General features: G+C 40.0%; 1 protein-coding gene across 1 annotated transcript in view; it reads left to right on the top strand.

Annotated features, from left to right (window-relative positions):
• LOC122797803 overlaps positions 1-14,239 on the top strand; it is a 348,647-nt gene that overhangs the window by 224,339 nt on the left and 110,069 nt on the right. The window contains exon 3 of the mRNA XM_044066324.1: positions 12,809-13,040. Within this exon, the coding sequence (XP_043922259.1) occupies positions 12,809-13,040 (232 nt within the window). The remainder of the gene's footprint in view (positions 1-12,808; positions 13,041-14,239) is intronic.

The following is a 14,239-nucleotide window of genomic DNA, read 5'->3' as shown; positions in this document are numbered from 1 at the left end:
ATTTACTTGTATTGCTGCCATTCAGCTTTGCTTCTCATTGGTCCGTGATGCACACCATCTCTCAATAGTTCTGTAAAGAAAAGAAATGGGGAAGAGAGGAAAGTAATGAAATACGCAGCAAGCAAGGGGAAAAACAAAGTGAAAGGGGGGCAGGAATGTGCAGGAGACATGTAGGTAAGAACCATAGCTATCCATTTCTTCAACAATTAAACATGATCATATATGGAAAATATTAGCTGAATTTGGACTGTCACCTCCAGAGAGAGAGGTGACCACAACACAAAGATGTTGTATAGTTAACTGGACTGAAGGAAGTGTGTGATGAAGACACATGTGAAAAATGGAGAACTGTCTATCGAATTTTTTTTTTTAGAGAGAGAGAGAGAGAGAGAGAGAGGAGTGTTGGAGAAGGGATACAGGAATGTCTAGATTAGGTAATTTGGGTAGGTGAGGAAGCAATTGCAGACAGACAAAACAAGCAAGGCAAGAGACAGGGACAGTGAAGGACACAAGAGGTGGGTGAATACCATGGTTGGGGAGAGGGTGGGGAAACTGAGGTCCTGTGCATGTCAAGTTGAGAATTGAGTCCTCACCCAGTGGACTGTCATCACTGTGACTTCACTGCACAACTGGATGCAGTGCCCAATGTCTACATCTTCTACAGGTATTCTGAACCAGGATGGAGAGCAGATGCTTCATCCAGCATAGACGTGCACCCACAGTACGGCGCACAATGCTGCTCACCGTCCTTAGCAGTTCTTCCCAGTTGATAAAGTCACCACCTCTGCCACTGCTCCCAGAAGGAGCCACAGGCCTATCCTCTGGGACAGAACTACCTGAGGGGCCAGGTAGTGCAGGGCCAGCAGAGGGGGTGCTGCCAGGTCACAGGACCAGATGTACTGGGCAGCAGTGCTGTAGCCCAATAGAGTGGGGTTAGGCAGTTCCAATGAGACAGGCCTACCATGCTGTGCTATGGGGAAAAACAAAAAGAAAAAAAGAACATAAAAGAAAGAGAGAAGATAAGATTTGGGGTTAGAGAAAAAAATGGAGAACATTAGTAACTTCATAAGTGGCATACAAAGCACTGATACAATTATTTGACTATTCTTTTGACTTTACTTTTAACACTGCTATCTTCTAACACATTTGTCCATTACTTTTAAGACTATGCAATTTATAACAGAGATGCACTGTACTACATATTGCAACCAACAATCCTTGATGTGTGTAGATATTGCACACATGAATGTTCCAATTATACTGATTACAGTTTACAGCAGGGCATTTGTGCCACTGGTATAAAGGTGTGAAGTTACACTGCAATAGTGATAAAAATCTAACAGTATTATATATTTAGGAAGTGTGGTTTTTGAACCAACAATCGCTGACTACTCTCTTATACTGTGCTGTTATTTTGTCACACAGACTACACTATGCATACTTTTCTTTTACAGTTTAGAGATGCATGCTCACTGTTATACCATGTCTATGTTTTTCCTACACTTACAGCTATTGCCACAAGAAGGTTGAGAAAACAGTTGTGTATGGTGCACTTCATTGCTATAATCTGCAATTTCACAACAGTAAAACAAAATGTGCATATCCTGTACTAGAACCCTGGACCATCTGCATTCCACAACTACACTTAACACCTGCTGCCACAAAATTAGTGACATGATATTCCTTACCTTAGTATTCATTGTAAAGTTTTTGCTGTTAATCACAGTGCAATGCCACTTAGTGTTTACATGATGGCTAATAGTATTAATTGAATGCATCCACTTTATGTCTGTGGTTGTCTGGGTCCTGTCTGCAACTTGGGTGGTCCATTCCTCCACTTTGTGCACTGCTGCACTTTTCACAAACCAGATGTGTACAACCAAACACATTTGAGCTAATCAGTGCATAGTGCAAACATTGGCCTCACCCAAAAATAAAAACGGAGACATAGTTGAAATGAGGCAAAACAATCTATGGCAGTGCCCTAAATAAATTTTAATGAAGAAAACTCAAGTAAGTGAAAATCAATTGCCGTGATGTCCTGCAATCATCCCAACTGTCCAGAATTTTGCAGAAGGAAAGATGATTGTATCAAATTTCTGGGCTGTTCCTTGTCAAATTTGTGGTTTTCTGGCAAATCACTGAAGACTGAAGTCAATACATAATGACATACATTTCAGTTTCTTACTTCATAGCCTTCAGAAAATACAAGCTAACACACATTCTATTATTCTAATTATTTTCTACATTTACAAGAACACTATGGTAAATCTATCCCTATTTTGGGGCCTTTGTCCCCCCATTACTTTAGTCTTTGTCCAGATATCTTGCACTAAAAGTCTGGGAGGCAAGATCTGCATTCATATTATAGGTTTTGCGGCCAGCAACACTGGTGTCAGACACAAATCCTTGTTTACATGCATTGCACATCATTAATGTGTATGATGCAATGAGCAATATCGCATATGCAAAAACACTTACTGTAGGCTTTGCATGAAACCTACACAAAGTTTATTGAATCCGGGGGAAGAAGTATCACTGCAAGAAGAATATATGAAAGGGAACAGATCGTCAAAAACAATTAGAAAGACAAATGTGGTGAAAGCAACTTACAGTATTAAAACAGAGCAAGATTTGTCATACTATTACCGAGAATACCCTGAAAATATCAACACAAGCAGAAAAACTTAGAAGGACTGCAGATAAACATAAAGGAAAAGTACAAAATAAGCAATTCATTGATGACTCAGAAAGACTGTATAGAGAATCGGGAAACAAAGCAAAGAGAATTAAAACACTACCAATGGAAGAAAAAGAAAATGAAATAGGTGCATTTTAGTGAAGAATTTATAAGACCCCTTCGAACATAAAATGCTAAACAGATAGAAGAATTAAAAGAAACAGTAAGGAGTTTTAATTCAGAGGATATAGCATGTGATGATGTACCTTGTAGAGAAATTGAGACAAATTAAGAAAAGCTTCTAAATGTAAAACTCCATGCCAAGATGCAGTACCTAACTTCTAGCTAAAAGCATTAACATCTTTACACAAAGATTTAGCTCTGAGTAACAATTACTTATATGTGTATTCCAAACAAGCACCAATCTGGTTAACAACAGGAAAAAAAACATACTACTCCTCAAGAATGAACCTGCCAGCCATCCTAAAAACTATAGACCAACAGCTTGCCTCCTGGCAATATACATATTATATACTGGAATTGATGCAGACAGGGTTTGTAGTCATTTAGAAAAAAATCAATCCTGGCAATAGAACAAATGTGTGATAAAAGGAAATTGTATGGAACAATTGATCATTGGCTAGATTACAAAAAAAGCACTTGATGGCATCCCATATTCATGGATAAAGGAGTACTTAGATGTATAAGATACACCATACATTGATCAGTTACATTACAATGACCACAACACAGTGGCAAACCACTTTGAAGCTGAGCTATGACAAAGGACAAGTTATCTCAGGGACACAAATTCAAAAGGATCTATTCCAGGGTGACTCTTTGTCACCACTGCTGTTTTTTCTTGCCCTTAACCTATTAAAATGTTTACTTAACAGATTAGGTTATGGTTACAGTTTGGCTCCCAGAAAACAACCTTGTTTAAAGATTTCCAACTAAAACAGTAAGAGAGATCCTGCTAAGACAGACATAGATTTAATAAATGCTGGCACACCAAAAAAAAAAAAACTGTAGAAAACTATTAAAAACATAAATAGGATAAGCACTTTCAGTCCTATACCTTCCTCAGATCCTGAAATGCTCAGTCATTCATACTTTTTAAAAAACACATGCATCTAATCGGGAATCATTTCCTGAGCCTCAGCCCCTTCAATATGGATTTGAGAGAGATTAACCCATTCAATCCTGGTGGTTTATCAGCCTGTAGATCAGCTATCCATTTAGTCTCAGCTATTTCAGTCCTGTTGTGTAAATCACCACCTCTCATTGAATCACACACAACTTCCAGGACTCATTCTTTTGCATGTGCTGATATAAAGCATTCGCAATGCTCTTGTTTCATATATCTCTCAAATGACGAAGAATCCTTTCTTTAAAATGTCTATTGGTCTTACTAACATAGAACCCTGAGCAGTGAACTCAAGGTTAAAGATTTCTCATCTACTTTTCATGGATGACTTAAAACTGTATAGTTCATCGGATGAGGAGTTGGAAATACCACTACAAATGCTACTTTCTCAGATGGTATAATAATGGCATTTGTCTTGATAAATATGCAAAAGCAGCATTTAAAACAAGAAAGCTGCAACACCAAGACAACATCAACCTGGGATAAGAATGTGATATAAAGGCACTTGAGCAGGAGGGAGTGTATACATATTTGGGAGTAGATGGAGGATCAGCAATAAAACATGAACAAATGCAAATAAATCTCAGTAAGGAATACTTCAGAAGACTAAAACCAATACTGAAAACTCCCCTGACATCAAAGAATAAATCCCTGGTTATAGACCAATTTGATCTTCCTGTTCTAACTTGCAGTTTGGGGATGACTGTTTGGTCCTAGCAATTATTGGATCAGTTGGACAGAAAAACAAGAAAATGCTTCATGCTTATCAAATGGTGCATAAAAATCAGTGTACTCCAATATTGTAAATGCCTCACAATGAGGAGGTATGGGTGTCCTTGAAATTTATTACTTGTATAGATCTGCAATCATGGGACTGTACACACATCGCTGATTCACTAGATCCAAACACAGTGAAAGTTTTAAAACACGAGGACAAGTCTAAAATGACATCTTTATTTGACCGAAGCATTTCTGTGTCAAGTGGGAATGGAAATGAAACCAAAAGTAGATAAAAAATCCGACAACTGAATGTACTAAAAAACAAAGGAAAGCATATATGGAAAAGAATCAGATGAGAAGGAAAGAAATGTGGAAAATTAATAAATATAGTGGCAATTACAGAGGTATCCTAGAACAACCTCATGTTAACTAAGATTTGACGCAAGAATGGTTAAGGTGGGATGAATTTAAACTAAAAGATGAAAGATCAATAAAATCAGCCCCAGGATACTGGACTGTGCAGACGTTAATTTGGAAAGTCCATTGAACATGTGGGAGAAATGGACAAATGCAGTTTCTATAACAAAGAGCTGGAAACAGTCACACATTTTGTTGCTGGTGTAATACATTTATGGCAGAGGGATTTGTATACTGAAAGGCACAATAATGTGGCAAGACTGTTGCACTGGGTATTGTGCAAAAACTAAAATATAGAAGCAGCTGAGAAGTATTGGAAACATGAACCACAAAGCATTATACAGAATGATGAAGTGTACATCACATGGGACACCCACAACAAAAAGATCAAAAATAGATGTGAGAAAACCATATAAAGTAGTACATGTAAAAAGACAACAATTGATCATTAAAATTGCTACAACTAGTGATTACAGTGTCTTAACGTACAGAGACACAAAGTTATAAAATATCAAGATTTGTAGACAGAAACCAGAGCAGTCTGGAAGAAAGATAACCAGACAGTTCCAATAGTAGGAACAATGGGTCTAATAAAAAAATAATTTACAGTCATACTTAGATATGCTGCCAGTACATGTAACTTCATATGAATTACACACGCAGGTAATTCTTGGCACATTGCAGGTGCTGAGAAGAGCACTCTTGGCTAACATCAAAGACTGAAACAATACTAATTTCATGAACTCTAATCGTACTTTGACTTAGAAATGTGGTCCATTCCCATTATGCTATTATAAACCCAAAATACTTGAAGAAGTTAAATCGGGAAACTCTGTATATCCAGCACATATGTTGCCTCCTCATTTTACCTATCCCTGAATAAACCAATTATTCCTTAATGAGGCAGTTTGCTGTCACTGTGTCAGTGTAACCTCTGTGCATCCAAGCATGACACTTAGCAGTATGCATGTTCTCCAAATGTGTCAGACAGCAGAGACTAGCAAGTTCAGCCCTGCAAAAATAACATCTTAGTATAGGCACTACAGACACATGGATGATGCCTGTTCAGGAGAAGGGTACCTAGCACCTTATGTAAGACTTTGTGTGGGAAACAGTGGCGCATGATGTCAATGCTATGGGTGACAGGAACCATACCACACGTCATTGCTGGAAGCATGTAAACATCATGATATGATGGGCCTTACTGAAGGCATGTGACATAGTAGTGGAAAGGATAGTGACAAGAGGTAGCTTTATGTCAAGAACAACAAGCAATGAGAAGAATCCTCTCTAATATCCATGCATGAAAACTGCCAAGCTAGAGTCTTCACTGTGTAGTACCTTAAACTTTCTGTAATGGAGACCCATGGGATATATGCAAATGAGTCCTTAAGGACATACCAGTGTTTCAGCTTCATAGCCCATGACTTTTTACTTTTTAAGCCTTTATGAGTACATTCAGGCCAGTAAAGTCAAATCATTTTAGCCGTGGATATGCAATGTTTTGGCCTTTTTCTGACCTCAGCAATACAACATAAATGGTCTGTTTGACTATACTTTAGAAGCATGGAATGGTCATGGACATTCAAACTGGTAGCCCAGCATAATACATCCGAGATACTTCAGGTACAACTAATACTGGGTAAGATGGTGATACAAGTCATAGCCTGCTACAGAACCCCAAACATGTCCCTAGACTCACACGCCAACTTCCTAAGCACCCTGGAATCTATCAAGGTCCAACCCAATACTCTCATACTGGGTGACTTCAACTACCCTTCCATCAAGTGGGAAAACTATTCAAGTACCAGTGTACAGGCCCAACGCTTTCTGGAATTTATCAATTCCAGTGCCCTGGACCAGCTCATTCTGACCCCCACTAGAAGAAGCAACATCCTCAACCTGGTTATCACCAACATGGGAGACCATTGCTCCACACATATAGTCAGTTCCTACCTGGTTAAATCTGACCACCATGGAAATCTCCATCTCACCTACACCCACCGCTAAGGTGACCACCCTGAAAAACGTCCCTAAAGCTGACTTTGGGCTCCTAAAAACAGAGGTGGCTAACTTTTCAGCACTCATGCCAATGGAAAATAGCTGCATGACTGCCTAGTCATACAGCAATGCACTGTACGAGCATGTACACAAATGCATGGACCTTGCCATACCAAATAGAACTAAGACACTCTCCTCGAAAAAGGAAGCCAATCTGGTGGTCCCCAGCCATCAATAAACTCTACAAACAGAAGGAAGAAACTGTTGCAGAAAAAAATGAAGTCACAAGACTGGAAAACCTCCATTATCAGTCTCAACAAAAAGCTGAGAATCCTTATCAAATCCTGTAAAGCCAGCTATGAAGGCAGAATTGTGGCTGACATCAAAAACAACCACAAAGCCTTCTACAGTTATACACAGGCAATACCCAGATTTGCTCTGAGTTATTTCACAATGGCACCTCTATACTGGGCCAACAGATATAGCCAACATACTGGCCGACAGATTCAGTGCCAACTTTAGCCTTCTCACCCCCCAAGGGCCCTATCAGAATACCAGATGGAAGCATGGTACCCACCATTTCTGCGGCACAGGTAAAAGCTGCATTGTCCAAAGCCAAGAATACAGCATCCATGGGACCTGGTAATATCCCTGGCTGCATCCTACATGAGCTACAAAACAAACTGGCACCACATTTGTGTGTCCTGTTCAATCATAGCCTTACCTCAGGCTATGTCCCTAATGAATGGCGCACTGTTACATTCATCCTGCTCCATAAAGGGGGAGCAACTACAGACCCTGGGAACTATTGCCCATTAGCCTGACAAGCCTGGTATGAAAAGCTATGGAGATCATCATGGACCTGCTTAACAAAGATATAGGCAATATCCAAACTCTTGACCCCACACAGTTTGGTTTTGTCAAGGGGAGATCCTGCCTGGTGAACCTGGTTGACCTTTTCGAGGCAGTTACCAAGGCTGTGGATGAGGGTAAGGCAATGCATACAGCCTACCTTGACATGGCCAAGGCCTTTGATACCATTCCCAACTAAGGTATCATTGATAAACCCACCAGACTAGGCATCAATTCTTACATCACTAGGTGGGTTGCAAATTGGCTCACAGAGAGGACCCACAGAGTGAAAGCTGTGGATTCCAAGTCAGACTGTCGATCAGTCATAAATGGAGTCCCACAGGACTCAGTCCTGGGCCCTCTCCTGTTTGGCATTACTTCTCAGAAGTCCAGGCCAACACAGAAGGACTCTGGCTAACCAAGTTCGCTGATGACTGCAAGCTAGGAGTCATTATCAACTCCCCAAGTGATGCAGACATCCTACAAAAGGGCCTCTCTGAGATCAGTGACTGGTGTTGGAACCATGGCCTGAAGCTTAATGCCAAAAAATGCATTATCATCCCCTTTGGAAAAACTCAGTTCCTATGAATTACCACTGTGATGGGAGCCCACTTAACACTGAAGGGACCATAAGAGATATGGGCACCCAGGTCGATAGCCACCTCACCTTCGACCACCACATTGCCACTGTGGTCAGAAAGTCCTTCTACGTGGCACATCTTATAACCAAAGGTTTTGCATCCAGGAAGAAAGAGGTCATCATCCCTCTCTACTCATCCCTCATTAGACCAATCATCGAATTTAAAGGCCGATTTGGCATGTACCTGACCAGACACCTACAACAGCTGGAGCGGCCACAAAAGTACCTCACAAAAAGGATCCTAGGCCTTAAACACAACAGAATCAAGAGATTTCAGCTATTCTCAGTCTCTTTCATCCACCTAGAGGTGATCTCTGCTTGACTTACAAAGCCATGTCTGACCCAGCCCTACTTGAAATGTTACACCTAAAGAAATTCCAATCCCGCCCGTGCCACATGCTCCAGAGATCACAATCTCATTACCACAATTAACAGAGCATGCTGGAGAGACAGGTTCATCTCCCAAAGACTGCTCATACTCTGGAATAAGCTTCCCATTCATGTCAAGCAGAGCACCTCACTGACTCTCTTCAAGAGAAATCCCGACGAGTGGATGGGTAACAGAAAGTTCACTCCAGGGATCATTCCAGTTGCACTACTGGATATGGGCACTGTGAACTAACATCAGGTGGCACGGTGCCTGGGCAATTTTATTTTTAGGCTAGGCTTGTAAAGGCTCCAAGGCCATTACCCTAGTACACACATATGACCCTATGAAAAGTCATGTAGCTGAAACAGTGGTATGTTCTTAAGGGCTCATTTGCATGTATCCCATGGGTGTCCATTATATGAGGTTTAAGGTATTACACAGTGAAGAGTCTTGCTTGGCTAGGTCTTCCTTGCAGGTTTTACTGATTGGTATGTCTGTGTGAACTTTTTACCCTTTGACTTGGATAACATCCCTGCATGGACATAATGAGAGGACAGCTGTCAATACCAGCAGCTGTGGACACAGGTTCTGAGAGCAGCCAGATGCCAAAGATCTCTCATGGAGACCAGCAAGGTAAGTACCCTTACTGAAAGAGATGTATAACTTGATGCCAAAGAGGTCACACTAACCACTTCCTATGTGCTCCATAGGTACATCAGTCATACAGACTCAGGGGAATGCCAGCACAGGAATCTAGCTGCCATTAGCACACAAGCCATGGGGCATGTGGGATTGTGCGGCATGTAGTATCACTCAGTTATGTACTTTATTGCATAGTCACAGAGAAAAAACACTGTTACAGTGACACCTGTAGATACTATGATAGGGCAACAGGCTGAGGTCATTTTCATATTAGGCTTCTACCAAGACAACATGCAAACTGAACCATAGTTTCAGGCCATACACACTTTGCCTGTCTCCCCTCAGGGTGGGCCTATACTCACTGCCTGAAATGAACATGAAGCTTTGCTTACACCAGTCCTACAAACTGCACAGTTGGGTGTACTGCTATCCATATTGTTGGTCTGCACTGTGACTGATATCACCTTAATCCCTAGTGAGGTCCTGCAGTGGTAGCCCAGCACACTGCACCTGAAATACAAGATAACCACTGTATGGCAGGCTAGCAGTGATTCACAGCAGTGGACACTGTCACAGCTTGACCCTGAAATGGGGGTGGCTCTTGGTCTCAAACAACAAATGCTCAGTGCTGTAATATGGGCATAATTTGCAGCTACCTACTCTAAAATGGAAGTGATTGGCACAGTGTGTGGCCTCCAGGAGTATATGGCCTGGCATCACCAAGGTCTAAGTCCAGGGATGATGCTCTGAGTAGGTTCATACGCTCAGTGATGGGACACATAATATCCATGGCCACATCTGTGTAGATGCTAGCCATTGGTGCCACAGGTGCCCTATACCCCAGTTTTGCATGTAGCTGCAAGTGTGAACATACTTGGTGTGACTATATAGGATGACCAAAGGAGGGAACAGACCATGCACCTGCCAGGGTTGGAGTACCAACATACCCAAAGTAATGTAGGGGCTGGTCTCATTACAAACTTGTTCAGGGTAGGGTTGTTCATGTGTCCTTCCTACAGGTCCTGTTCCACCAGTTGTGCTATATACATGTCCCAGGAGGACATCTGGGCTACCACTGCTTTCACAGCACAGGAACCATGCTGTATGGTTCCACAGGATCTCTGCCACTGTTTCTCTCTCTCACACACACACACACACACACACACACACAGCACCTATCTCTTTCTATCACTTTACAGACTAACAACAGGGTTACTACACCTAAAGGGCAGAGACAAAAACAGTATTCAAAATTGCAAAGATTCACAGTTTCTAGCATTCCTAGTTCTGTTTGTAAAGAGTTCCTCTCCAGCACAACTGCACTGTTAGCAATGTGTGCTGCATGTACATGTTTTATCTTAAATCTCTTTGGTTACTCACATGGTGTGGAAGAAGAAGCCTTTACTATTATTTGGAGCAAGCTAGAATGCATTATGGTTGCCACATTCTTTTTCCACTAACCTGTCAGTTTCAGCTTCAGTTATCAATCAATGTGGATGGCCATCATTCCTTAGCAATTAGTGGAAGTACATAATAACATGGAGTATAGATTGCCTTTCATTGTTGGTGGGGGAGCCCATAATACCTAGTGTTATCAGCATGTTGCAGTGTATTACTACAGCCAATTCTTCTTTTCACTACCCTGTATGGGTTGCCATACCCACAAAAGGGAGTAGAATGCATATATCCTGAGCTACTCAAGTTTTATGCTCCTGCTGTTATAAATATTAGTAAATAGTACTGTCTCGTGAATGTTAGCTGTGACAGTAATGATCAAGGTGTCATCTCCAAATCTGACTGATATGGTGCATCGGGTAATGAAGGATGCAGCAGTAGATACACATTCCATGAGTTACTGATGATTGCTGGTGCAGAAACTGTGATGGTTACACTATATTTCACTGATTCCTAATTGATTTAGTACTTATTTCAGTGAAAATGACCTGCTCCTTGAGACAAAGTCTCCTGACTCTTGTTATACTTTATATACCAATTCAGATAGGGAAATAGGCAAAAAAAAAAAAAAACAGCATTCAAAATGTGGATTGTAAAATATGGGAATGCTTTCAATAACCTCTTTAGCTGAAACTTTATCATAATCTGTAACAATTGTACAGTTATGCATAATCATATACCCAAGATGGAGATATTTACACTTACTACATAGCTCTTCATTGCAGCAGATATAATGACATAATTTGATAATCAAGCAATTATTGATCGGATTGCAAGGCAATGTCAGACAGATAAAGCTTATCAATAGACACCATTGATAAGGGATATCAGAAACAATCTGTTCACCAGTCAAGAGGACATCAAGGGCAGATGGAAGAAGTATCTCCAGATGCCATTGAATGAAGAAAAAATACAAAAGCTGTACTGGCACATGCACAGCCTAAAATGAAGAAAAAAAAAAGAAGCAGAACCTACCCTAGCAGAAGTATAAATTGAAGTAAGAAAGATGAAATCAGGGAAAGCAGCAGGCTCGTGATTGCTATTTTCTATAGATCATTGCCAGTGCATACCTTACAGGAAGCGATTCCCTTCTTTTTGGAGATTTTCTTTGTTTGTGATCACAGAGTATAGGTTTGGAGTGTCGTGGGCTTACCATACATATACTGGGGTGCAGGGTTGCTCACTTGCAGAGGACACTTCCATTTATTTATTTTTTTGTCAGGTTGATTTACCAACCCATTTTGCTCAGTGAGTTAGTTCCTCTCTAAGCTCTATTGATGAGTCATAATGGAAGTTTTTTCAAGGTATGAGCAAATTATATTTTTCTTTCTCGTCCTTTTCACTCACAAACACAATTATTTTGCGGCACATCCCATTAAAATCATAACAAAAATGTCTGTTAATTAAATAAAAGCTAGCTGCAAACTAATTACTCTAGTGAATGAAAAAACAGGAAAAAGAGATGCAAATTGTCCATACTATGAAAAGGTTAGCAATATCATTTAGAGAACTGTGTGAAGAAAAGGTTAACAATATAATTTGGACAACTGTGTGAAATTCTATTAGTTTATTGCAGATCATTTTTGAGGGATGAGGTCATGCAACTACCAAATAACATTAAAAAGTTTGTTCATTTATTTTAATTTTTGTCAAATATTAAGTAGGTAGACTCATCCATGGATCTTTTGCAGCCGTGATACATGGCAACTGGCAGTGAAAATTTACACTGATACATTAATGCACTAGACAACATTGTTAGTTATACAGTGAGTATATAAAGTTCTTTATAGATCACAAAGTATTGCTGAGTAATACAACTCAGATGAGCACTGAGGTTACATTCCTCGACTACAGCATGGTTTAAATCATGTTTTCTTCTTTTAGTTTGGAAGCTGTTTACTTCAGCCATATCTTCAGGACTGTGGTTGCACAGCATAACTTCTCAACTGTTGGATACATCATGATTGAAGGATGCAAGTCCAGCTGCCTCTACTCGGATGAATTATTGAAGTTATTGAACTATGATGTGATTAACAAAGTTACTGCAGTAGTTGCATTATATACTGCAAGTTACATCAGTTTCTTTTTAGACTTTGTATTTAATGAATTTCCACAGGTATTGTCATTGTGAATAGTTTGCCTCATGAGCTTTAATGCATTTTGTAGCCTGTTTACAATACTTAAGTTCAATTGATCCATTTGCCTATAGGTAAAACTTCAGTTGATTTGCTCAGAAATATTAGCTCAGTTAAAATTTACACATATTTTTTTGCAAGATTTAGATGACTTATCATTTTGGTGTGTGCAGTTTATGTCTTGTGCATGTTTATAATCTATAAGAAAAGTGACCTTTGTAGGATATCACCATTTCATGGAATATAAAAAAAGAAATTATGTTCTTACCATAACATTCTATCTGTGTTTCCAGGACATAAAGTAACTAGGGACTCTGTCCCATCTGTCATGAATGAATGAAGATTAACAACATCAGATAAAGAAGTTATGTTCTTACCATAATGTTCCATCTGTGTGGTTGATCTTCGTTCATTCATAACATCCCACCCTCCTACCCCCTCCAAAAGACTCCTGGAGGTTTGGACTTGGTCCTAGCTTCATGATAGGGCATTTGCTCAGACAAGACCTCCGCTTTCTTTTCTTATGGGCAAACTCGATCTGAAGCGATGAGGAGAGGGGAACTATGGGTATTCTTAGCTTGAGAGTTTTTGGCTGGCTCGAACTTGTTATAACGGCCGAGTCGGTTCCAAGGACGGATCCAAGACCCATCCATTATGAATGAATGAAGATTAATAACATCAGATCATAGGTTTCAGCAAAGTATTAGTGTTTTGTGCAAACTGGGAGAATCTGCATATTCCTTAGTTTATAAAGCCATAAGAAAAATCACTAACTTATACACTCAGATCTTGAAAGTTAAAGAAAAGGTGCATATTTTAAAATCCTATCTGTTACAACATAGTGACCAAAGCTAAATTTGTCTGAAAAAAACACTACCTCATAAACAATCTGCTAAAAAAGTGACAATAATTAAACAAGGGTTGTTATTTTCTTAAATTTGAATGTTTTTACACTCTTTGCCTCTGTTGCCTATTGATCATCAGCCCTTTCCATGGCCAATCAGTCTCTTTCCTTCCCTATCATCAGGGTGAGGGGTGGCTAGGATGGATGATTATTCAGATGGCCATTAGAGATGGCCTGAGCTTATATTCTTTAGTTGTGTATCCCTACCACACACACCTGGTGAATATGAGAGTAGGGGAATGCAGTGAGATGATAGCAGATGACATTCCCTCAGTT

This window comes from Protopterus annectens, chromosome 3.part1 (genome assembly GCF_019279795.1).
Source record: "Protopterus annectens isolate FY-2018-M chromosome 3.part1, PAN1.0, whole genome shotgun sequence".
In the NCBI taxonomy this organism is placed as follows: Eukaryota; Metazoa; Chordata; order Ceratodontiformes; family Protopteridae; genus Protopterus; species Protopterus annectens.
This window is presented reverse-complemented; position numbering and strand designations above follow the sequence as displayed.